Below are 25,939 nucleotides of genomic sequence, written 5' to 3'. Positions count from 1 at the left end.
AAGAGGTGTTGGTGGAGCCAGCAGGGGGCGCTCACCCTGCGGTCCATGTGGGTTCAAATGCCCCAGTATAGCGACGGAGACACTATACTGTAAACAGGCGCCGTCCTTCAGATGAGACATAAAACCGAGGTCCTGACTCTCTGTAGTCATTAAAAATCCAAGGGTGTTTCTCAAAAAGAGTAGGGGTGTAACCCCGGTGTCCTGGCCAAATTTCCCATTGGCCCTTACCAATCATTGCCTCCTAATAATCCCCAGTCTTAACTGGCTTCATCACTCTGCTCTCCTCCCCACTGAGAGCTGGTGTGTGGGGAGCGTTCTGGCGCACTATGGCTGCCATCGCATCATCCAGGTGGGGCTGCACACTGGTGGTGGTGGAGGGGATCCCCATTACCTGTAAAGCACTTTGAGTGGAGTGTCCAGAAAAGCGCTATCTAAGTGTAAGCAATTATTATTATTATATATTGTAACGCATACGGCCGACATTACAGGTTGTGCGAGCTGGCTTGCCAGCGCGGTGACGTCACCGCCCTTCCCTGTGGATAGCAGGGACAGCAGCGGCCGGGCTGACGGGAGATTTCCCTTTGGCTCAAGAGGCTGGGTCCCTGTTGAGTGATGCCGGAGGCCAGGGTTTGAGTCCCCAGTGGTGGGGGGCTGACCTGAGGTGGCAGCGGCGAGGGTGCATACCCACGTGAACCCTAGAGCGCTACGATATGTTACTGTATTATTTTATAGTTTTATGTGTTTAGGATGATCCCTAACAAAGAGGTTGAGAGAATCTTCGAGAAGGGACATTATATTAGATACATTATATTAGACAACCTTATTTATCATATGTAAAGCATTTAATGTAATTTTTTCAGTAATAAAATGTACATAAAAGCAGACGTTAAAAGTATTGTAGCGTTCAGAAAGCGGACTGTCCTGTTAACCTGAGTACCTGACCCCGCTAGCCCCCTAATTCCTGCAGACTCGCTTCCCCGTTTCCTCTCTGTTGTAAGTGGGGGACCCCTTTCCCTCTGGTAGGCGCCAAGCCCCTAGCTAAGGCTAGCCTCCCCAAGCCAGTGAGCTGCAGCTCCGGTCTCCCAGATTCAGGGAGGACCACTACAGTAGTTTGCTGTGTGTTGCTTTCTTCAGGGTGTTTAGATTAAATAACATTTCGTGCTCAACTTAGTGGCTCACTTTATACAGAGAAAACGACATGAATGTACACTACTGCAGACTTAACGTCATGTCCTGGTCTCTATTACTATTGAAATATTTTGATTCTTGAAGGGGAAATATGTTGAACTTTGGCCTAAGGTAATAATTACTTCCTCCTCGTCTCATTAACCCCTATCTCCATCATTTCATAAGGGAAATATTTCCACATGTATACGGTTTATGTCCACATTAAGCACATCAATCAGGGACCCTCTGTATTACATTGTAATATAGTGTATAATCAGCCCAGATTCGTAACCACATACTCTCAAATAAAGGAAGTTGCAACATCTTAGAATGAATGTTTTTTCGGTTATTCTCTTACAGCAAGATCACTATTTGAAAATCATGTGGTTGCACTGCTCCCATCTTGCACTAGGTTAACCTGATCCCTTTTTTCATAATGTTGCTAAAATTATTTTTTTTTTCAACTACTACAGAGCAGTTAAATTGAGATGCTTCTTCTGCTTCAGCACCCAGGAGGGAGCTGCACTTCAATGGTTTGGGGATGGAAAGCGTTATATACAGAAAATGTAAGGGATTATTATTATTATTTAGGAGTGTCGCTTAATTTGCAAATGATAGGCGCACCCGTGGATGGATTACACAGAACACCGCCCTCTTCAGTACACACTAACCACGCCACGTCTTACTTACTGTGACGGCATGCAGGGAGTACCCCAGCCCTAGCTGGCGGCACGCTACCATTGCCTCTTTGGTTGTCCAGCCATCACTGCAAATAGTTCCCCACTTCGACCCCCTCTTAACCTCCACTCGGCCCTCGTAGGCAGACCGTCCGCCAACAAGCCGGATCTGTGGAAGAGCCCTGAGGGGTGTCAGTACGCAAAGGTGCAGGTCGGCTGCTGCCGGCCTCCTCCAGCCTGGATCGCAAACTCCTCTGCTGCCATTACAGCACAGCGACCAAAGCGACGCTTCTGTTGGCACAATTCTTTTATTTACCATTCCCGAGTGCCAGTTTGCCTGACGTCCGACAGCAGGAGACTGGTAATTAAAAGAATTTGTAGCCTTTAGATTTCTTTTCTTTTTCGAGAAAAGGCATCCCTTCGCTAAGCCCCCCTCTTCCGAAGGGATGTTCTGCAGGGGGCTGACGCAGCCCCATTTCCATCGTGAAGCCTCCCCGCTTTTGCTGTGTCATGCGAGCAGCTCGGCAGGACGATACGAGGTGGGGGAAGCCAGGCGTCTACAGTCAGTACCTACTTGCAAGCCGTGGTTAGCGAATCCCAGCCCAAGCTGGCGGCAGACCACCATGGCCTCTCGGGTACCCCAGCCTTCTCCGCAAACGAGCCCCCAGCTCTCCGTGCCATTGCCGTCCACCGTCACCACCTCCACTCTGCCCTCGTAGCGCGTACGCCCGCCAGACAGCCGGATCTGCGCGCCGCCGGGACAACGGGTTAGCGCTCGGAGAGCGGCTCCAGACTGAAACACGGCTCGGCTGCGGCGGACACTCAGCGCTGTCCGCTGCCTCCCTCAAGTGTTCAACACACCTGATCCCAAAGCAATACACAGTACATCTGGGTGTCTTGTGATTTCTTTATCTTTTATATGGAAAAAAAGTCTAGATCTTTTAGTCTACCCAAAGATCTAAGGTTAACAAAGATCTTTCGTGGGGCTACTGTTTCCACAATGATCAATGCACCATCTTCTTCTTTAAAGGGTATATTACGCACCGATCTGGGAAACTGGTCATCTGAAGAAAACAATGGAACCCAGGTGTCTGTGTCAGAGATATCTGAGTGTCCGCCAAGCGTGTTTACAATCCAATGTAAGCTCTACAGAAATGTTTGTTACATGTGCTTTTTTTTTTTTACTTTTGACAAGATGTTACTTGAAAGTTCAACCTTTTTCGGGACATCATGTGCTTCATGATTCTCTCCATTTTGGAAGAAGCCACTTTTAATACCCACACCGATCAAAACTGCACATGTAACAGTTGGTTTCTGCTCTACAAGCATTTCAGATTTTGCTCAGAAAACACAGGCCTGTGTTAACCAATACTTTAAATATTGGTGTTTTACAATTCTATGTATTTAAATGATCCATGCATTGTAAATAGTTAACATGAATTAGATTTAAATATTTAGGTTTAACAGCGTCTGGTCTGCTTCAGCGATGCCTGAACAACATATATTGTGGCCAATGGAGAATGTAATGACTTCCTGCTTTATTGCAAAATGGAAATGAACCTTTGACTCAATATCTGAGGCACTGGCATTGCTTAAAGCAGGACTAGAGGGCCACAGATAATTGACCAAAATGATTCATTGTGCTGCAAGAAGTACAGTAAATTGTTACTGCATTAAAAATCTAGAAGCAACTTTTTTAAAAAAATGTGTTAGTGCATCAGGCCTTTTACAGTTCTGGTATAATTATCAGAAGAGCACATGGTCTGTATTTATGCAAAGCAGGTTTCAGGTTCTGAAAATGAAACATTTCTTCAAAAAGAACAAACAAGTCTCACATAGTTAATGGTGAACTGTGTTCATTAAATGAATAGACAGAATTAGTTTTATAACCTAGAGGAATAGTGAACTGTACCAATTTTTTAGTGCAACCAGTTTGATGTTTTGTTAATTATACATTACCGCAGTGACCCTAACTCTTATACTGCATATACTGCATGTATATATTCTTATAGTAACAAAAAAAGGATAATCAAAATTATTTAAAACATTCATAGTATTTCATATACCAATTTAATTTCCTAATGATGTTTGCCTGTTATGCTTTGCTGGCAAAAAACATTGTTTTCATCCAAAACTATTCTTCTGATCAAATTAGCTATTTAAGAGTTTATCACATACAGTATTCCCCCCCATTTTAAGCAACAGGGCTCACAGATGCACAGTGAACTCCTGAAGTGAATTTAGTGGTCTATAAGAGGCACATACTGATCACTTGACTCACAGTCAAACTAACGACATAAATATAATGAAATCAAGATGTTTTGCAAATTTCATCTCCAACCGTCAAGAAAACAAAAGTCTATGATTTTTTTTACAATGCCCAAAAGTATCTCTAAAACAATCATTTAAATTGTTGTATAAAATACCTAAGGAAAGATTTTTTTAACATTCTCCTGAGTACTTTACTAGAGCAGCAGTTTGACTGGGTAGATAGAATCCTTCAAATAAATAAAAGAGTGAAGGTAAAAATATACATTTCAGCATTTGCTTTTCTAATCATCTTGGTTAGAAGTATAGTTTTCTATTCAGTTATCAGCTTGTGATCATTGTGGTTAAAGGGAAACTGCAGCTCTATTTTCACATGTCGGGTATAGGAAGAATCAGCATTGATGAGTGCATTTCAAACCACAATAACGGTAAAATGGACACAGTAACTTTTAAAACCTCCAATTTACATCACAAGATAAATTTTCCAGGCATGTGCAGCACCACGTTCTGCGATTCAGAACAAGGCAACAAAACTTCTGGGGACGTGTGCAGCCCTGTGACATTGTAAACAAGCAGGCCTGTGAATGTGTCTCTTTTAATCCAGTAGAAACATTGCTTTTGATTTTGACAAATACTACTTACTTGTTAACTCTGCATGTAGATCACATTGGAACATTTCTGCAGTGAAATGTCTTCTGCACAACCTGTACTTATTTGTTCGTATACGCATTACATTAGTCATTGCAGTGACTAGTGAGCAGGAAGGGCCACAGCAAGTCAAAATTTGCACAAGTCTCGCTCTCACCTGTGGCAAGACCAGCAGTTTGCTACAACATGGCAACTTACAGTACTGTCACAAAGTTCATGATTTTGTGCCTAATTATAAAAATTGGTCATTTTTTTTCTATAACATCAATGAATTTATTTTGTTACTGCAGTTCCCCTTTAGGCACACTTAGAAGTAAAACTCCACTTATGTCAGATGTTGTTTTTTTTAAATGGCTCTATTCTTCTGTGTCACTGTGCATCCTGCTTAAAAAAAACACAACAGAGCTGAACAAGCAAGTCTGTAATTCCTTTTAGAATTCCGACTGTACCATTTCACTCTGTTGTGTAAATCTGTGGGGATGTGATTCAGTATTTTGGATTCTACCTGCAGTTAAATTTCCAGGTGCTAATGTATTCCTTCCCTGCAGAACTGAGACTAAAACGTTTGAAATACATGAAAGAGCAGGATCTGACCGTGGTTTCATAGGCCATGTAGGGGACGTTGCACTTGACAGAGGCATCCTCCTGGTGCTGGCAGTCTTCAGCTGTGATGTTCTTGAACTGGCAGTCCCAGATTGACTTCTCGTGACCACTGCACTGAACCTCATTCATGTGGATGGGACCCATCCCTTCCCAGAACACAAAGAAAAACAGGACAGCTTTCATACGGGGGGCCTGACGGCTCTTAGTGTTGTCATCAACAGAGGTTCACCTACAGTGCGCTTGTACCAGGCATGGTTCTCTGTCCCTGGAGCCCCAGTCCTTGCTGACAGCAATTCCACCTCTTACATTGCCACTAAAGAGGTGCTGGAGGTGCACCCAGACAGACACCAGCTTGGTGGTAGAGGACAGAATGCCGTGAGCCCCAGGCTGTGCCTATTCTTCCCAAAATTAAGAGGGAGTGGGTAAAACTCTAGCTCGAATTAGCTGAACATGATTGATTCTCATCTCAGTGTTATTTGCAAACTTAAAATGTGTCTCAATTCTGATTTGCTTTCTCTTCCAGATTTATGGACCAATGCCTGGCTTGGTTTTAGGCAGTACAGCTCAGCCTCCTTAGAAGCTGCACTAACCAGGGTGCAGCCTCAGGCCCTTCAGAACCGAGAACTAAAATGCTTTATTGGATCTCGTGAATAATTATGTAATTAAGTACTTGTCATGCTTTGATCATGCCCTTTATTTTATTATCCAATACAGCCCATATAATGATAAGCTGAATGAAAAGTAGAATAAGGAATATACACTTGGAGTCAAAAAGTATTTTGAGTATTTTTTAGTATACATGCATGGAAAAACATCTTCACAAATTGCTTCTTTTCTGCATTTTGAGATATTGAAAAAGGTTCTGGAAGTCTTTGGCTGACTGATATTTGCTTACATAGAACAAATTCATCTTCTGCAGATTTTCCAGTTGCTGGCACCATTCCTGAAACAATCCCTTTCTGTCTGCACTAGCCGACCTCAGAACAGGACCCTTGTTCATTGCAAGGACCGGATCTCACCCTAGAGGAACTGGAATACCTGTGGCTTCACCAAAGAAGAACATTTTTGCAAGTAATGTGCCAACGCTAAGGGGAAAATCCTATGTGCCACTAACATGGAGGACATTTTCATTAACATTCTGTGTGAAGCTATTAGAATAAAACTATAAGCATCTGACAAACAGGACCACTGGAATACAGCAGCACAGAAACAGTGCAGGCTTTAATTTGAAACAAGCCATTTTTTCATTGAGTTGTACATACAGTAATACTGATTAGCTGCAATCCAGGCCATTGTAGTTCAATATGCTTTTTTCTGTCTTAAATTACTATTCTTACATTCTCTTTTCACTGTAGAATTACAAAATATTAGTATTTAGCTTTTAAGGTACTGTAGGACTTCAAAAGCAATGGTTGTCCTATAAGAGGCAATAATAATGATGAATCAAACTGATATGCAGCTATTCTCAACACTGAGAAGTTCCGTCTTAATTTCCTTCAGGTACGTGGTGCCCTCCAAAGCAAAGTCTACCGATTTTGCATGAACACTTTGTAGTGGAAATGCAACAGCTGGGAATTAATTTCTTTTCCTGTCACAGACATCCTTGGTGAGACCAACTGTGTGTGCCCGTGAGTTCATCCAGGAGCTGGCCAGAAAAATGTGTCTTTTCAGCCTGCCAGCTGTACTCTCTGCCTCCTAATAGGAGCAGACGTCTTCCTGAGAGCCTAACGATCAGAAGGAATCAACAAATCGGTTATTCAGCCATTTATCTGTACCTGGATATGTGATGTGTTTAGAGGATGTTGAGTTTTATAAAACTGTGTTAGGATGTTAATGAATATACTGTACTGTATGTTAACATTTTCTCCCTTCCTTTGTCGGGTCACCCAAGGAAACTTCTGGGCATTTTAAAATGTCATTTTTGTACATTAAACTTTTCATCATTATGTTGCACTTTACATTTCAAGGGATGGCTACTGTTTTTCTGGCAAAATAAAAACATCGGAGATGATAAAATGGCTCTGCTTAGATTTTAAGATGTTGATACTATAAAGAAGGGAAATTTTGAGGCGGATAAGAATCTCACTTTCAACAAAAACATTTTATGTAGGTTTGCGATTTATTAATTATTCGACCCCGTCCTTTCTCTCTCCACATTATCAGTTTGATCTTGTGATATCGGAGGGCTGCTCACCCTGTTCGTGCAAATCTGCATGTTTATTTTCGGCACCCTGGTTTGCACATCAATATACTGAACAAAACTGTTTCCTTTGTATCTCTGTCAAGCGGATGGGGGAGATTTTATTACAAGAGTGACTGCAGGAAAATGTGGTTGAGGAGCGAGTCCAAAATACCGTTGGCTGAAAGTCCCAGTAACCAGTAAGCCACTGAAGAAAGCATCATGAAACAGGAAAAAAAAAGTTGAAAATAGGTGCTACTGTACCTTTTTCAGAAACATGATGGGAATTTAAGGGTAGCATATTTGTGAACAAATGTTTGCACAGCTTTCATGGAAACGGAGAACACGTCTTCAAAAATAAAAGTGCATGAGAGCAGAAAATTATATAAGTATATATAAAACTTATAACAGTTAAAAAAAGGCATTACAGTGTTTTAAATTAATATTTTTATTTCATTTCAACTTTACTATTCTCTATTTAACGGTTCTTTTGTTGTACTGACAGACTTTTTTTTTCCTATTTATTTAAGGCTGCATTGCAATACTCCTCAATTTTCCTCAATTTTCCTCTCAACCTTTCTATCCCTTTTTTCCATGTTTGCAATTCTTTGTGCTTATTTTCTTCATCTGGATTCTTTTGAATCATTTAACAAAGCAGTTTATTTCCCCTCATATTTTCCTAATTGATTTCCTCCACCGGGGCGGAGCGGTGCCTCTGTGGCTGAGGATCTGCGCCTGTGGCTGGAAGGTTGCCAGTTCGTATCCCGCGGCCGGCAGAGGAATCCTGCTCCGTTGGGCCCCTGAGCAAGGCCCTTAACCCCAGCTGCTCCAGGGGCGCCGTATAAATGGCTGACCCTGCACTCTGACTCCCAGCTTCTCTCCCTGTCCGTGTGTCTCATGGAGAGCAAGTTGGGGAATTTGAAAAGACAAATTCCTAAATCAAGAAATTGTATAGGGCTAATAAAGTGATCAGATCTGATCTGATTTGGAAAGCCATTGTTTAGCTTTCGAATTGCTCACTCCATGTCGCGCCCGTCCTCAATTAGTGGAAACCCAATTAGACAGGAAGTTGGCTTCGCCTGTGAGCAATCACGTCATCCCCTACCTCCTGGTGAAGCAGACTATAAAAAGTCTTTATATACCATTACTCCCCTCAGTGATGGTCTTACGGCCCTCAAGCACACACTGGGCAAACACACAGTGCTTGATCCACCAGCCCATACTCTTGTATGTTTCGCGGAATTGGTCCTCACAAAGAACGCTTTTTCTGTCAATAACCACTTTCACCAGCAGGTCAGTGGAATTGCCATGGGATCCAGGATGGGACCCTGCTATGCAAATAATTTTGACAGCAGGGTAGAAGAAAGCTTTTTTGCTTCCTATACCAGATGTGTCCCTGAACTCTACAAGTGATAAATTCATGACTACAGCAGTACCGCCACATTTTCTAACAACCAGCTACAGCATTTCCTTTACCATTTTACCAACTTCTACCCATCCTTAATTATACAATTCACATATCTTTCACTGCTCTTCCATTTCTGAACATAAACCTCTCCATTAACCATCCATGACTCTATACTCCTGTCTATTACAAACACTGATTCACACAGCTGTCTCCTATAGAGCTCCTTCCACCCCACACATACTAAAAACTTGCGCTCTTTTTCAAAGTCTCTCAGTCTCTGACTGCTACTGTATGTAGGGATGACACGGACTTCCATAGCCAAGACCTACAATTGAACATCATTTCCTCGGATCATCAATCCAAATAGGAACTCCCAAATAGGAACTCCCCGACTCATAACTGCATTCCACTGGTGTTTCCCTACCATCCGAACACCCTTTTAATTCCCACTACTATTAAAGACAACTTCTCCATCTTACAGGATGACTCCGCTAGTACCTTCTTTTCTGACCAACCCATCATCTCATATTGCTGACCACCTAACCTACGCAATCTTTTTGTTCACAGCTCTCTTAACGGCCCACAGCAATCATCCACACTAGACACTTTTCCCTGCACTGCACGGCCTGCAAATATATATCCAATACCACACACATTTAATGTGTGGATCACCCAGATGACATCATGTATTTCAAGCAACCTCATTTATCATCTCATGCAGAAAACTCCCAGCCATTTACATCGGTGAGGCAGGAAGAAGACTTGCAGACTGTTTCAGGGAACATTTCAGAGCTGCGAGAATCAAAGATGTCTCCAAACCACTAGTTCCCCACTCCATCACTAACAGACCTGATATTTCTCATCTCTCTGCCCGCATCCTCACAGATGGTTTTCAGAACTCCTACTGCAGAAAGACATCCAAAACCAAAATTATCCTGAAGCTTGGATCACACCTTCCCCCTTCCCTAATTGATAGACTCATCTCCTTCTAAATCCTCTCTATTCATTTGCAGATTTCAGCTTTCCTGTGCTTGGACACTCATTCTCACCTGCTTCATGCCCATTTCCCTCCTGCTCCCCACCCCTTCTTACCTACTCTGTCTTGTGTTCTTCTGTGCCTTACCTGCTACTTCCCCTCTTTTCCTCACACCTGAAGAAGGCTCCACAGCCGAAACACTGTGTTGCTTTTCTTTACCAGTGTGCATGAAATTAACCTTTCCCTGATCCGTTTGTAAAGACCGAGCAGTGCTCTGGGCTCCGTTACAGAGTTTAGCACTAAGCCACTGCTGTGTTCCCCAGCTTAGTTTTGTTCTGGCCTTGACTCTGGCTTCAGATCACCCTCATACCCTTGTTACGTCAGTACACACAGAGACACATCAGGGCCAATTTTCCCAGAAGCCAATTAACCTGCCAGCAGTCTTTGGATCGTGGGAGGAAACAGGGGCTCCTAGAGGAAACCCACACAAACGCGGGGAGAACATACAAACTCCAAGGAGATACTCCATTAGGACCCCAGGTCCGGAATTGAACTTGGGGCCTGAGTACCGAGAGGCAGCAATGCTAACCACCGCGCCACTCTGCCTCTCTATCATGTGCACAGTTATAGCTCTCTGAAGACCCGTGGGGTCCGAGCTTCTGTAGGGGAGCTGGTTGCAGCGCGGTGACGTCACCGCCCTCCCTGCGCATCACAGGGAACCCAGCCACCTGGGCTGAGGGAGGTCTCCTTTAGCTCAGCTAGAGGCAGGTTCTCTGTTGCATGACGCCCAGGTGTTGGGGGACGAACCGGCAGGGTGGAGCGGTGAGGGCAGGAGCCCGCGCAGAACCGCGACGGTCACACTTCGTCGTGCTCTCTCACCTTGGCCCATCCTAGCCCCTGTGAGAGCCTCTTTGGCGCTGCCGAAGCCCAGCTCCCTGCAGACTACGCTAGCGGCTTGCAGGCTCCAGCGGTCATCACACACCGTGCCCCACTCGTTGTTCTTCAGGACCTCCACGCGCCCCTCGCCGGTCTTGGCGCCGCCCTTCAGCCGCACCCGGTACTGCAGGATTGACATGTCAGGGAGTCGTTTAGGTCGTCAGGCTGATGAGCGTCCCAAGGCAATTTCAGATACATATGCTTGATCATTTCCAGGTGTCATCCAGTTTTTAAAACAAAAAGTGACCTGAATAATTTTTTAAAAAGTCTTGAAAGATGAGCTGTTTGTCCTTTGGTAAAACTCAAGACTGCTGAAACCCTTTGGAGAACATACGCCAAGGAAAGCATATTGGTTTAGTCAAAAACATATGGTGGTATTATAATGTCATGTGTGGTTTTGTAATACTTTTCTAAATTCCCCATATGCTACTCAATACAAGATCTAAATGTTATTTTCTTCATATTTATGAGATATCATTTTAAAAAGTAAAACACCAAGGGCGGAAAACTCTCATAACATTTTCATGATGTTACCACCAGCAGCCACAAGCAAAGGGCAACCAGCCAGCAACACTGGGTTGTTGTCGAAGTGCATTTTTTTAGTCCGACTTGGACGCGTTGCAGAGCAAGGGGTTTTCCCTGTACGGACAGAATGACAAATTCTTCTAATCTGAAGCTCTTGAAAGACTCCCACACATTACCGTTGTCTTCTGTTTCTTTTTCTGGCTGCTGCCCACAGCGTACTGGGGGCCTGGAGTGCAGCTGACCACAGCAGGCATGCCTCCCTCACAGCTGGCCGTGGCATTACCCTCGTTGAACTGCAGGGGGCACACTGACAGGTGGACCTCGTTGCCAGTGCAAGCCACTGAGTGAACCAGGTAGTGGTTCTGTTGTCTCTCTGCATACAGCCTGGGTGAAGAGAGTTTACAGTCATCGCCTGGTCAGTACAAGACACTGGACAGCAAGCAGTGGGTCTTACAGACCTGATCCCATTTTCGGCCTCTTTCAGTCTCTCAACAACCTGCTTCCTTAAAAAAAAACTATTACATACATTAAACATTAAACATACATAGAACAGCACATTCTGGTAGTTATATTGTTTTTTTCTTTGTTTTTGAACTGAGACGCGACTAAAAACATCACATTATTGATGTTGACTGCACCCAAGATTTGTAATATTCCTGTTTTCTTAAATGTATAATCTGAACTAGGACACAAGCTGCTGCCTGTGAAGATAAAATACAGGCGAAAGACCAAAGTACTGTAAGTCTTTAAGGAAAACATAACATAAAACATAAAACAACATAAAAAAAGTAGTTTTTTAGCTAGTAGAATATTTACAGAAGTCGGTTCCCTCAAAAGTTAGTAAAGAACTACAGGAAGATGTTACAAATAGCCAAGTGATGGAGAGGCAATTTTCATATTCGGTTGACTGATGGCTCCAAAACGACTTAAATCAACTAAATGATTTCCACAGAATCATTTCCTTATAATTATATTGTAGTCTCCTTGTAGTTAGGTAGTTCCAATTGCCTTGTGCACACAAAAGAAAATCTTAAGGACTTAACTTCAGGGGCAGGAGGCTGTATCTGGGATTTTGCAGGACACCTTGCAAAACAAAGACTCAAGGAAAACCTACCTCTTTAACACAACTGAATACTCCAAGCAGCCAAACCTCACTACTTCCTAACCCAAACACCACTAACACCGTGCAAGCCTTTTTATACTTTAATAACCACTAATTATTCCCATGTGAGAATGTGCACCCTAACACAGTATTACAGTAATTAATAGACACCAGGCAAGGTGACAGACAAGAGCTACAGGCCTTTGCTGGCCCCTAGTGGCGGCTCTACTGTTACTCTTCAAATTCAACCAGCTTTATTGGCTGACTGATGAATGACAGCTTGGACAATACAATCGACCCGACATCTACAGACACTGACATTGCACAAACACATCATTGACATGTCAGTCACAAACATCACATAAAACATACTACACTCCCTCCACAAGGATTTGCGAACAGAAACTTCTGGGAAGACACTGGAAGCAATTTTCTGTTGCATTTTTAATATCTCTCAGAATATGATGAATTCTGCTAAGGAAGTCTGAGTAAATATATTAATCAAAGAATGCTATAATACACTATTGCCAGCCTATAAATGTAATTAATTTCTGCTCTACTATCATTATCTTGTGAAGGACCAATGTGATCTACATACCTTTTGAAGCCTTTGGAAACGTTGCTTTAAAAAAATACAGAAGTTGTCTCAATCAGTTTCTTTAAACAAGATTTTTTCCTTAAAAAACACAAAAGGCTCATGCCTAAATAGAGCACATCAGGAATAACAGATATGAGAAAAACATGAAACATAAAAGGAGACTTTAAGCAAAATGGGCAATCTTCAGGACTCCTAAAGCCACTGCATTTTTTCAATAAAATGCACTTAGACCAACTGTAACAAAACTGGCATCAACACTGATAAAAACAATAAATTCATACTCGTTAGTGAGAGGGTTCATTGTCAGCTACAACAAAAAATGCACCTCAGATGGCACAAACATTTGCATTTGCAACATGCCCACGTGGACAGTGCACAATGAAATGACGAGTTTCCAAAATAATCATCTTAGTTAAAAAAAGAAAACAAAGCAATACACACACGGTAAGGTAAACCTGACATCTTCAAGCGTGTCAGTTTCTAGTCTAATTAATTTAGTCATCTTTAAAAATAAGATCAGTAGCGTGTTGACTGATCGTGTTCTTAAAGATGGTGGATGTAAGCAGAATGCCGAAGAACAGCATTTTGCTGGTATCTATATCTACAGAACGCTGGGACTTGAAGTCTCAACACACACGACAGGGGTGTCCAGCGTGTGGTAGGTGAGGGCTGTGGCTCCTGTGGTTCTGAGAGAGACTATTAACACCAACAACGTAACTTATTTTATTCCTGCTCTTCTGACAGCTAATAGACATACCACTGCTGTAATGTACAATCCTAATATATTTATTACTGTTGATATTGAGACACATTTCCTACTTTTCCAAAATATGTAGGACATTCCAGGATTTGGTGCTCTAGACACATGTACAGTATAATTTTGCCCTTTGCTGTGAACAAGCTGGACACCCCTGGCACAACCGCAAGGAAGGCAGGGAAGGGGTTAATCAAGATTATCCAAAAAAAAAAAGCACAGCTCTTCAAGCAGCATCAGTCTTTCGGTCTCAGACATTCAGGGAAAATGACTGGCAAGACTTTTCCCCCTGATTACCTTGAGTCCTCATTCTGTTTAGATTTAGGTTTAGGTTTGGGTTTGGGTTTCTGCCTGTAAAGCAAAAGTTCATTAGGAATCCTTGAACATACACATGAGAGCACAGTAACATCTGAACAGCGGGAAAGAGAAAATCACACATTGACCTTAAACAGTAGGTTTTTCCCTTTACATGCTGATTATTCATATGTTCATAGTCATGTTCTTAGAATGATTACACTTTTAAACAAAAGACAACATACCGTGAAGCAGTCCCAATAATCATGAAGGAAAATAGAGTATGTAACTGGAACACAATAAGCTCTTGCAACATGCTTATAGCACTGCCCACTTTGTCAGAGATGATATCACATTATGTGAACACACATGCACCAACAGAAAACATGCATGCAAAACATCACTCAGTATTACTTTTACACCTTAGTTCCAGTGGGATTACATTACATTTTGCAACTAATCTCCTGATAGGTTTTAAGCATTTTAGAATTTCTTCATCCGCAAAGTTACAGATGGAATTGGACAGTCAATGTTTATACACTACACTGAGGTGATCTTTGTCCCAATCTAACAGGTTCTACCAGGGCAACAGACCTCAGCATGCTCTGCAGCCAGAGACAGCACCCTAGGCTGGATAAATGGAACAGCACTTACCGGTCTCCATCTCCCTCGTTGTTTTTAATTAAACCCAAACAAAACTCCAAAGGGATTTCTAATTTCTGTATGTCTCACAGTTTCTAAGAATTGGGAAAACAGGCGATGCAGCCGGTTTTGTAACAAAACAATAATCACCAAAAACTTTCTTTTCTGTGAGAGGTCATACCAAAGTTCCATACTCCAGTCAAGGCAGCCTCAAAAAGTTAAAAGGAAATGTACAATTAAACATCTTTTTTGGCCAATTTGTTTAACTTCCAAACATTTCACAAAAGCTTTACAAGAACACCTAAGCCAAATGCATTTGTTAGACTTGTTCCAGGTTTCCAAGGTATTTTACTTTAATTTAAATATTTTAATGGTGCTCACCAAACATCTAGCTGCTGAGCTCCAAGACAGCATTGTGAGATTTAAATGTAGTTTCCTTTTAACAAGCATGCAAGCAAGCAACCTCCATTCTTTTGTAACATAAGGTGAAAGTATGGTTATAAGAAACATCACCAGAGACGTTGTTAATGTTTATGACAGAGTTAATGCACTCCGTCAATACATATTACACCATATGGGGCAACAATAAATCATCAGCGCTCCTTCGCTTACAATTTCTTTTTTAGTGATTATTTTTGGGGGGATTCAGATTGGCTTCATCATCACGTTTAGAGTTTGGCATTCCTCTTTTAGGGGCCGTACCACAACCACAAAGTTCAATTTGGCAGAATGCGGCACAGCACGGAACTAAGAAAGAGCCTGGATTATTCTTGCCCCATTCCAAAGAGACTCTCAAAATATTACAATCAGATTGAACCTTACAAGGAAACTCAATGGTACGAGGGCACGGCTGATTCAAGCTTTTCCAGTATGTTGTGCAAGTTGTCTAGAGCCTCTTATGTAAAGGTCATTTAAAAAACTCCACTGGCAGATCATTCACCTGCAGCTGCCTCATTGTTGATGGGAGAATACAGCTGAGATTTTCGATGCCCATTTTGAACCCGTATGGGTAAGAAATTAAGAATTAATCCTTTGTTACCAGTACTGATCTGTTTTCACTCAATCAAATGTCCTGATGACGTAATTATTGGATTTTTTTCCAAGAGCCCTGGAGATGACAACCCTCTCCACAGAAGCTCAAGCCTTCACCGGATTGAATCTCAGTCTCTGACAACTGGCCAAGCTGATCGCGTCAATCCCACAAACACCTGTCGACACTCAGTTTTCACTGGTATTTTATTTGCAGCTGTGATCTCCTTTCGATCCAGATGCAATCGGCCATCAAGCAATGGGTTTCTGATCTGTGAAGGGCCATCTGGTGGAAACTGTTTTATGGGCCTGGCCTTAATCTGTTAACCAGCCCACATATTTTAATGGGGAAACTAGAAAATTCTGGAAGTTTAATTTAATCAGCAGCACCCAAATCAATATTTTTAACATTTGCACAGAACTAAAATAAATGCGTGATAAAGGGAACACGCTGAAAAATTGATTCATTCTCTATGAGTAGGTAATATTGATCTTCATAGTGCTTTGTGGTTATTGGAAGAAATCTAATTTTAAATTACAGATGGCTTTAAATTAAATCAAAATAATTTTAAGTGAGTAAAGTTAAGAAGGTAATTTAATTTCTGGTTATTGAACGGTAAAATTAGTTAAATGTAACTTTTGAAAATGAATAACTTTTAAACAACCAAACAAGTACAGTACCCTAAAACATTATTTTTCTGAGGAATTAGTTTACCTGTGTGACCTTTCACGTCACTTAACGTTATCACAGAACACCTTTCTCGTACAAATTGAGTTTCCAGCATGAGGTTCAAATGACGAAGAAAAAGTCTCTCGGTCCAACATGCTGGAGTTGTGACATACTTTGCCTGTGTTACCTAAACACAGACTCCACAAAACAAGGCAACACAGAGTTTTCTAGTGGGGAAATACGGTAACGGATTTTCCCTCACCAAATTACCTGAGTTTGGGCCCAACAATCTTTGGTTTTGCCTTAGCAGCCCTCTTTTTAATTCGTCTGCAACAGTGAAGAGGTAAAAACCTTGTCAATCGACGCAGCACACAGAAGCCATAGCAGTAGTGTCAAAAGTTCAGGAAGACTTGCAGCTCATGAATAGAGAATATGGATAACAACACTCAGGCCTACCTGCCATCTGCAAATCACAACCCCAGCAGAGGATGGTGGCCAGGTTGTCTAACACAAGTTTTTGTGTCTGTCCAGCTGAAGCCTACCCTCAACAACTGGGCTTGCGATTTACAGCTGACAGGCGGGCTGAAGTCTTGTTTTAATCCTTGCATGGGATGTCTCAGGCATCCCACGATATCTGCAAATCCATAAAGTCAACAAGAAACTAGCCAGGAACCAACCCACATCTCAGACACATAGAACATCTGAAAGTTTTTCTTGTTCTGTGAACTCCGGGTGGGGTGGGGTGGGGTTGTTTCTTCTGCTTAAATTAAACACCCACCTCCATCTGTTCAATGTTGCTGGACTCCAATGCAGCGAGCTATGCACGCCAACTTTAGGTGGGATCACACCATACAGTTTTATGATGACAACATTGTGAGACCCAAGTTCTACCAATTGTCACAGCAATGCCAACATTGATGTTGTGCCATAGTCTTTCATTAGGATAGCTCATGCCACCTGGTAACCACGTCTCAAATCTTTCTTCTTCGGGAAGTCATACAGACTGTATATCCCACTGTAGGTCCCACTGTACTGCCAGAACCTAACCCAGCTAAGCATCAGAAGTTAATGCTACTGGACTCATGTTTCCTTTATGGAATGAGAGGGAGACCAAGCTTGTGTGCCATGTCTGGCAGAAATCATTTGCAATCTTTTAATCAGCAGTGCACACACCAGGCATCAGTCACCTATACAGGGGTATCTCGTATGAATACACCAAGGGATCCGTACCACACTCGACTTTTGACTTTGTTATTTCAACAGATTTTACTATGATCAATTATAAAAAAATAACATTTTTATCCAACATGCATTATATCTGTACCCACATAAACAGCTAGGCATTTTTGTACTGTACATACTGTATCTTGCTCAACAATAGTAGTGACCACCAGTCAGAAAACCATTTTCACACGATCAGAAAAGGACATCATACTGTATACTGAGTATCTAAAGCGTTTCAGCGGACCCAAATTTAATCCATTGTTTTGCGGCAACATATTCCATTCCCGAACAATGCAAAAAGAAAATCTTCATCTGTCTTAGATCTTATGCGGTCCTGGCAGCTTATGATAGAGTCGCTAGGTCCTTTACAGACAACAGTGTACAAAATGGGAAACACATGCAGCAGATGCAGAGATGCAGAGCACTTTCTACAGTATATACAGTGACTTGCAAATGTATTCACCACCAATCACTAATGTCATTATTCTGATGAAATAAGGTACTTGTATGCATTTTTTTAAAGTGCAATTTTTTAAATTCAAAACTCTAATGAATATTGACTGCCTGCCTAAATATCCAGCTCCTTGAGTAGCAAAGAGAGGTGGGACTAAGAAGCTACCAAGTCCACGTTGTTGAAGCCCATATCCTGGCTTCTTAGACAAAACTGCAGGATGAGATCCTCAAATCAATAAGATAGGCCCAGTGCCCTCCTCTTGATTGCACTCTTCACAGTTCAGTATTTCTTAAAATTAGAAGGTAATTGCCCATTATTTGACAATGCTGGGATTATATCACGATAAATTTACAGACTAAGAGACCCACTACCTCATGATGAATATTTGTATTCAAAGATGTCAGAGTATTTAGATGCACTCTGGTGAAAAGCATTTGGAAACGTATACTTTTCTGTTCTCTTCTGGAATCTGTCCTGGAACTGAATAAACAACTATGTGTAGCCAGGAATGCAGAGACGGTTACTATAGGTTACAATTTATTATTGGAAGGAATACTCAATTGAAAGTACACTATTTACATTATACTTGCATTCTGCACCATTATTCATATACTAAGTTAAATATTATAGATAAGATAAGATCACTTTATTGGCCATATATAATTCCTTGCATTAGGAATCTGTCTTTTCGCATACCCCAGCTTGCTCTCCAGGAAACACACACAGGGAGAGAATCCTGGGGTCAGAGCACAGGGTCAGCCATTGTACAGCACCCCTGGAGCAGTGGGGGTGAAGGGCCTTGCTCAGGGGCCCAACAGAGTAGGATTCCTCTGCCGGCCAAGGGATTTGAACCAGCAACCTTCCAGTCACAGGCGCAGATCCTTAGCCACAGAGCCACCGTGAGGCTACTGGAAATGTGAACACACTAGGACAAAAATTGAATACCCTTAACTATTTACAGAGAACACTGAGCCCAAAGGAAATGACAGAAAAAGGCAACTGCCACAATATTATCATTTGGTTGTGGGAGAGAGGAACAAGCTACCCAGCCATGTTGTTGAAGCCGGTACCCCGGCTTCTTCCAAGAAATGACTGGATGAGATCCTCTGGTCAATTAATAATATCAGTCAATAATCTGATCAATATGATAATGAATGGTGCTATTCCAGCAAATGTGCTTTCTTCCCTGAACAGACAGGCATAATGTTTTTCCATCATTTTGCCATTTTTCACATTCATCAATATATTAGTCAGCGGGGCTTTAGTCCTTGGGGATAGTCATGCGATCTTAGATAATAGATTCTGAACATGTTATCAGAAAAAGGTTGGTAAGGTTCCTCACGAAAGACTTAATTCTCAAGTTGCAGGCAGCAAGCTTTCAAGTGTGCACGGACTGAGGACCAGAGGGTACAGATGAGGTAAACGTTCCAATGCATTGACAGAGGTACCCCTAAGAACGTCTTCAGAACAGTGCTAAAACACAAACCAGACATTACAAATGGAAACTATACATAAGTGCATTCGAAACTGAGATGAAACACAAAAGGTTAAGGCACAGAACAAGCTACCCAGCCAAACTGTTGAATCTGAAACTCTGGGTTCTTTTGAGAAACAGCTTGATCAATTAGCTACTAATTAACTAACAGGCTGGATGGGATGAACAGCGTCCTTTCATTTATAACCCTTTTTATGTTTTTATTCATATACACTGTCCCTAAATGTAACTTTCTTCTGCAATAACACTCCATACTTACAGTAGAAAAATATATCATTACCTCCCCAAAATAAACAGCAGACATAAACATTTGCTGGCCCCAAATTACACTTTATCTTTTCAGGTGCCTCTCAGAACTGACACTGAAAAAGACGAATTGTTTTTTTTTTTTGGAAAGGAAAGTTCGGAACACTTCATCATGAACTTTCCAGGTAAACCTCACCCCCATCTGCAGCGCAGATGATGAAGATGCTCTCCGGCTGTTTAGAGAGGATCAATCAGGGACTGATGCCTCACAGAGGAAAGATGTGAATGATCTTTTGATGTTTCAGTTTTAATGAAAAATAGGTTTGGTTACAGGAGAACCATTCTCAGGTTCTGCGGCTTTTATAGTCCTCTTAAGCTCTTCAAAATCTAAAGAGCTAGCTGGAGACTACATCAGATGAGACAGAGATAAATTATTGTTAAATACTTACACTAGTAAACAGAAAAAAAAACAAATGTGGATCTGCAGGTAATAAATATCACTGTTTTATATAGTTATTAAAGAAATAATTGGTCGTTTACTATGTGTGCACTTGTGAGCACAGCTGGTGTTTAGTTTTATTATCAGGCTGTGGTGCTGTACTTTCCAATCCTGTCCAGCTAATCTCAAACCCAGCACAACAAGGTTTTCAGTCCTGCACTTGATCATCTACTGTATTTTAGCTTTAATTCTGTATTACCCTACATTAGGGGGTCTCCAGCTCTGGCCCTGGAGAGCTCCAATCCAATTAACCTTATACAGTACATCACCTGTTCCTAAAAACAGGCAACAGTAATCAATCAAGTAAAAGGTTTAATTAAAAAATGATGGGCCATTAGCTTTGAAGTGTACTTAGTACACCTAAATTATCTTTAATGTAATGTAATGATTCTATATTTTAAGAATCCTGGGACAAGTGTTGGGAAACCCTACTGTATTTTATCAGAAAACATTTGGTAAAGTACTATGCTCTACACTAATCTACACTAACGTGATATATCTCTCTATAAGCCATGTAAGGTGTTTTAAAATATATAGTAAGCTGTACACAACCTCTTTTGTTTGGTTGTTTTATTGCACAGAACCCTAAGACAATGCATTGTGAAAGGCTCTACATAACAGGAAGTTTATTACTACAGTTTGGTTTCTTTAGAGACCAAATTTTAGTCTTACAGGTAAAATACAGGTATATTTTGTAATGACTACATCACGTTGAATTATTGTTGTGTTGAATACAACTGCACAGACCGGATTATGGTTATGCACAGTTATGCACAACGCGAGATATAATTCACATTTATAAATCAGTGTAGTATGTGTCTCTGAAACGTTTGTGGTCTATTTCAGAATTTATCTGTATTTAATGAGCTAGATTTTTAATTCAAAGGGCCACAAATAATTGGCTCTTAGTGAAAGAAACGAGCTGCTCCTCTATCAGCGAGATGCAAGCTGACAGCATGCTGTTAGCACTTCGGTGCTGTTGTAACGTCCAGATCTGGAATTAATTAATTCTGCCCTGGGTTTCATCATCTACACTGCAGCTGTTTTTCTTTTCCTTGGGGAGCTGCAAAGAAAAATCCCAATATTGGGTTTCTGTAAAAATAAATAAATTACTTTAAATTGCCGAGGTGGAGGTGCGATGACTTCAGAGGAAGGCTCGTGTGACTCAAAAGCCACCGAAGCTCTTCAGATCGCTCCTTGGTTCTCCTGAATTCGCAGTCTAGCAAAACGTGGGCAGCGCTTGACCTCTGAGTCCCTCTTGGTAGTGCTGACGCCCACCAGCTGGGGCAGTTTCAAGATGTGTCTGCTGCTCTCCCCCAGACCCCACACTGTCATCCATCACTGGTGATTTACTGAAACGCCAGGCCTTCACGAACACGTTTCTTCTCACACAGGTGCTAACCTGTGGCACAAGAGTCATAAAACCTCCCACCCGACAAGAGCAATGCCAGCTCCCTATAGTCAAACCAGAAGAAGAACACCCTTTTTGTACTTGAGAGACTCAATAATTCTTGCTAAAGCCTACAACACTGGTGAGCGCAGGCCTACTCAACTTTGTTTAAACTACAAATTCCAGTAGAGACATCTATACCAGGCTTCTCCCCAAGGAAAAATAAATATACTACTGCATTTCAGATGGGAGAAAAAAAATCCTAAATGATACTAACAAGAGCACACAATCACAATCGTTTTGTCAAGAATCATTGCCTTTTAGCACTGTGTAAAAAGACTAACATCAAAGTGGTTTATTAGAAGAGGGCTTACTGTATAACAGTCCTCATTGCTTTTAAAAACAAATCAAGGACGATTTGAAACAACATTTCTGCATCTGCTATCACTTCTGATGTATGAAAACCTCAAAATGTTAAATGTGGGTTTTCCTATGGCAAGTATGACAGTATCTTTATATACATTGGCATAAGAAGCCACCAAACAACTTATTAAACCTTCTGCAGAAAGTCTAATTGAGCTCCCTTTTGCCAAGAAGGAACTCTTCTAAGAGTTAGCTGTACTTGATTGGGCTGCCTTGTTTTTCAACTCAGCTGAAGTGATTAGCTGAGAGTGTAAAAACCCTTCAGAGCTGATCCACATATATTCCCTGGCAACAAGACAATATGTTGTAAACAGTTTCATGCTTTCATAACTACTTTTATGTCTGGAAAGAATAACGCTCTCTTGGTTTTCAATATATACAGCACAGCTGTGTGTGTAAGTGCGGTGACAGCAAATAATAATAAAGCAAAAACACATTCACAGTAAAGCTAGATTATGTAAGGTCAGCTCTTTATAGGTCCAGGTCACTGGTCAAGTGACTCTCTGAACAAATGTTTGACTCTAAACTCAAATTATAACTGTGAGAACTTATTTTGGGACCTTTCCATTTACTGCAAACAAGGAAAGAGCTTAAAGAGACAATTTGATTCAGACACTGGACTTTTATTCTGCTCTTATTAGGCAAAAAAAGTGGCTTGATGCTCCCAATGACTCTGCACAGAGAGTTCCTGTGCTCATGAAAGAATGTGGCTTTACTTTCTTTTCTCTATCTTTTGAATGAGAAATATACTTTACGACACTTTTACTCTGACACTAAAGGCATCTGATATCCTTTGTTATCATTTATTTTAGAAACCATAGGAATTCTTCAAACTACTGTAGATAAAATTACTGTAAATAATGGAAATGAACCACTGAGTGCACTTAAAACTGAGAACAAGAGGCACTTCGATACATTTAGGAATGACATTTCTCGATGGCTACAATAACCGTGTCACTGCTTTTAAATGGGTTCATGGCAGCAGGTCTAAATGTTGCACATTTTGCAACCAAAACTGGTAATTGATTAGTTATTCTGTTGTTTGCTGAAAACTGAATGAAGTATCTGAACATGAAATAGAGGAAGCTCCATCTGAAGCTTAATCTCTCCGTTCATCTGACCACAGCTGCATTTTATGTTGGTTCACTGCTCAAATTATCTATTGTAAGTCAGCAGACCGACTAACTTGATCCAAATGTCCAGACAAGTCTCAGGGTATAGCTTCTGGTGGTTGTTTTAATGTAAACCTTGTTCACAAAGCATGACCTGAACTGTCAGGACACCTTCCTTTCACATACGCTTGTGAAACCTCAATGACTGCTTTTTTTCCCCCTACAAGACCAGAGTACATAAATTTCCCATTTAACTGCTCTTTTGAAATATAGCCATGTGCAATGTGTTAGCACAGCACTGCATGTGGAAAGGTAATGGGAAGGTTCAACTCACTCTTTGCTGTTTGATATCTCCTGTTCCCAGAGTGAAAAATACTAACAAAAGATTATGGTCATTTCATTTATGACACCATAATGTTCCTCAGTGCAAGGGAAACAGATTTCCAAAGGGATTCATTAGTTTTACAAACATAATGAACTGGCCTTGTTCAACATGCATTTTATGAAACAGTTTATGAACAGCAGCAGTTTATATCACATTCCGATTAGTTTTAAAGGTTGCAGTTTTTGAAAACCTGAAACCTAATATTGCCAGGAATTACATCTGTAACATTTTGATTGAAATACCTGAAGTGTTGGTGACCAGAAGCAGTTTGAATCTTGAAAAATACTGTGGAGACAAGCCAGTCAGTTTGGTTTGTGTATGAATTACTTTTCATATTTCAAAAGTCATATTTTAGCTATAGAATAACACCTCTGAAGTTAATTACCCAAACATTTTGGTACAGTGGAAGTTTGTGGTTCAGGACACATACTGTATACAAACAATTTGACGTCCACCCTTGCGAACATAAATATGATTGCAGCAGCTAGCGAGGAGTAAATCAGGTTTGGGTTTTGAAGAAATCTGCTAAGTTTCAATTCAAGTTGTGCAACATTTTCCAAGAACTTTATTATAGGCTTGTCGCCACTATACATTTATCTTCTCTAACTATAAACTTTCACCCTTTGGCAACAGTTGGGTTTTATTTGACAAACTTACGTTTTTTTGGGTCTTTAGTCTGTTACAGTTTGTTGGATTCAAACAAAGCACAGACACCAGTCTGGTGGTGGTGGTGAACTCTTGCTCTGCTGAATCACAGCCCTGAAGGTTTTATTTTTTTTTTACATTAGTTTCTATTTCAGGACCAACAGTGAAGCAAATATGTAAAATTATAAGGGCATACTTATAGGACTGAAACCAAGGAACGTCTGACACAAGGATTCTTGTGGTCTGTCCAGCCATGCTGCTGAAGCTGATGTCCTGGCATCACTCAAGAAATGGGAGATAACATCCCCAGATCAACAAGCCACTAGTAACCAAGTGGGTACAATGAGTCACGCAGTATAGGACCTAAAAAAAACTAAAAAAGGTCAATCAGTCCATATAGGCAGTTTGGTCACTATAAACTAAGTTATCCAATGATTTGGGTGTTATTGTGGTTTTGGATTGAAGGCATTATTTTAAAACATTATTATTTTTTGTGTTCTGTTTACCAATGGAACGATGCATCCTACAGCAACAATACTGTTTTAAAACAATGTCGTAATTATTTGTCAATAACATTTTTGTCAACAATTATTAAGTCAATAAAGCTGCATAGCATCGTAGGCTGTCCTACCTTAGAATGAATATGAACGTTGTACGGTACTTTTTAAATTTAACTTTATTTCATTGTGTAGCTTTTTCACCTGTAAAAGTGTAAGATAGCAATTTGCAATGCAGATCTAAATCTGTAATAACTATTGATTAACCAAACACGGTGATGAATATTTTATTAATGTAACTCTGGTTATTCAATTGGACACAAAAGTGAAACAGTTTGATTTAATGGATCACTATGGTATTTTTTGCCACCTTAGGAATATAGTTCCCTCATAAAACTTATTTCCTTTATTGCTCCTAGACTGTATCTCTGTCCAAACTAAAGCTTATACAAAAATCAACCACAAAAACCATACAGTACCTGCATATGAAAAGCACATTAAGTTACGAAATTGGCATTGCCATCATAACCAGGCAAAAGCTTTATATACAGTATTAAAGTTTAATTTACTTTTTCTACGGGCAAATCTAATCTGTTTCCCATTTCTTTCTCTTGGCTTTCAACCAGATAATCCATATGGAAAAAATACTGACTCCAGTAACAGGGAATAGTTGTCTCTTCTGAACAGACATAATAATATATACAGTGGAAAACGTGGGATTTCAATTCCAGTCCTCAAACTTACCTGTATTTTATACAGAGTTATACTTTTGGTTCTGTGTTTTTTTAGTAAAAAAAAACAACTTAGCATTCATAAGGTATAAAATTGGTATAATGCCTCTATTGGTATAAACCCCACCACAGTATAGTTACACAAGAAGCTAAGTTGCATAACTTCATCGAGCTGGCTTGCGTAAGAACAGTTATGAAACCATTTTTGCCACTATAGAGAAATAACCACTATATACTATACATTAAGGTGGTGTTATCTTAAGCTGTAGTAACATTATGTTTTTCCTTCTAAATTGTACTTTTCATTTGGTTATGCACACATTTAAGAAAATAAGATTCTAACTAAAATATTACACATTATT

The 25,939-nt window shown here is 40.7% G+C and overlaps 1 protein-coding gene across 4 annotated transcripts in view; it reads right to left on the bottom strand.

Moving 5' to 3' along the window:
* The window catches only part of LOC148841994 (lysyl oxidase homolog 3B-like), a 59,572-nt gene that overhangs the window by 10,544 nt on the left and 23,089 nt on the right, over positions 1 to 25,939 (bottom strand). For 2 of the 4 annotated variants that reach the window (XM_088919035.1, XM_088919041.1), the window contains exons 5-10: positions 16,747 to 16,803; positions 11,564 to 11,771; positions 10,806 to 10,986; positions 5,355 to 5,509; positions 2,419 to 2,589; positions 1,858 to 2,013 (exon numbers count right to left, since the gene is read on the bottom strand). In XM_088919035.1, the coding sequence (XP_088775161.1) occupies positions 1,858 to 2,013; positions 2,419 to 2,589; positions 5,355 to 5,509; positions 10,806 to 10,986; positions 11,564 to 11,771; positions 16,747 to 16,803 (928 nt within the window). The remainder of the gene's footprint in view (positions 1 to 1,857; positions 2,014 to 2,418; positions 2,590 to 5,354; positions 5,510 to 10,805; positions 10,987 to 11,563; positions 11,772 to 16,746; positions 16,804 to 25,939) is intronic. The other 2 variants (XM_088919047.1, XM_088919055.1) reach the window with 2 other exon arrangements.

This window comes from Atractosteus spatula, chromosome 1 (genome assembly GCF_055471065.1).
Source record: "Atractosteus spatula isolate fAtrSpa1 chromosome 1, fAtrSpa1.hap1, whole genome shotgun sequence".
Lineage (NCBI taxonomy): Eukaryota > Metazoa > Chordata > Actinopteri > Semionotiformes > Lepisosteidae > Atractosteus > Atractosteus spatula.
The sequence above is the reverse complement of the archived record's forward strand: the minus strand, read 5'-3'. Positions and strand labels throughout refer to the sequence as shown.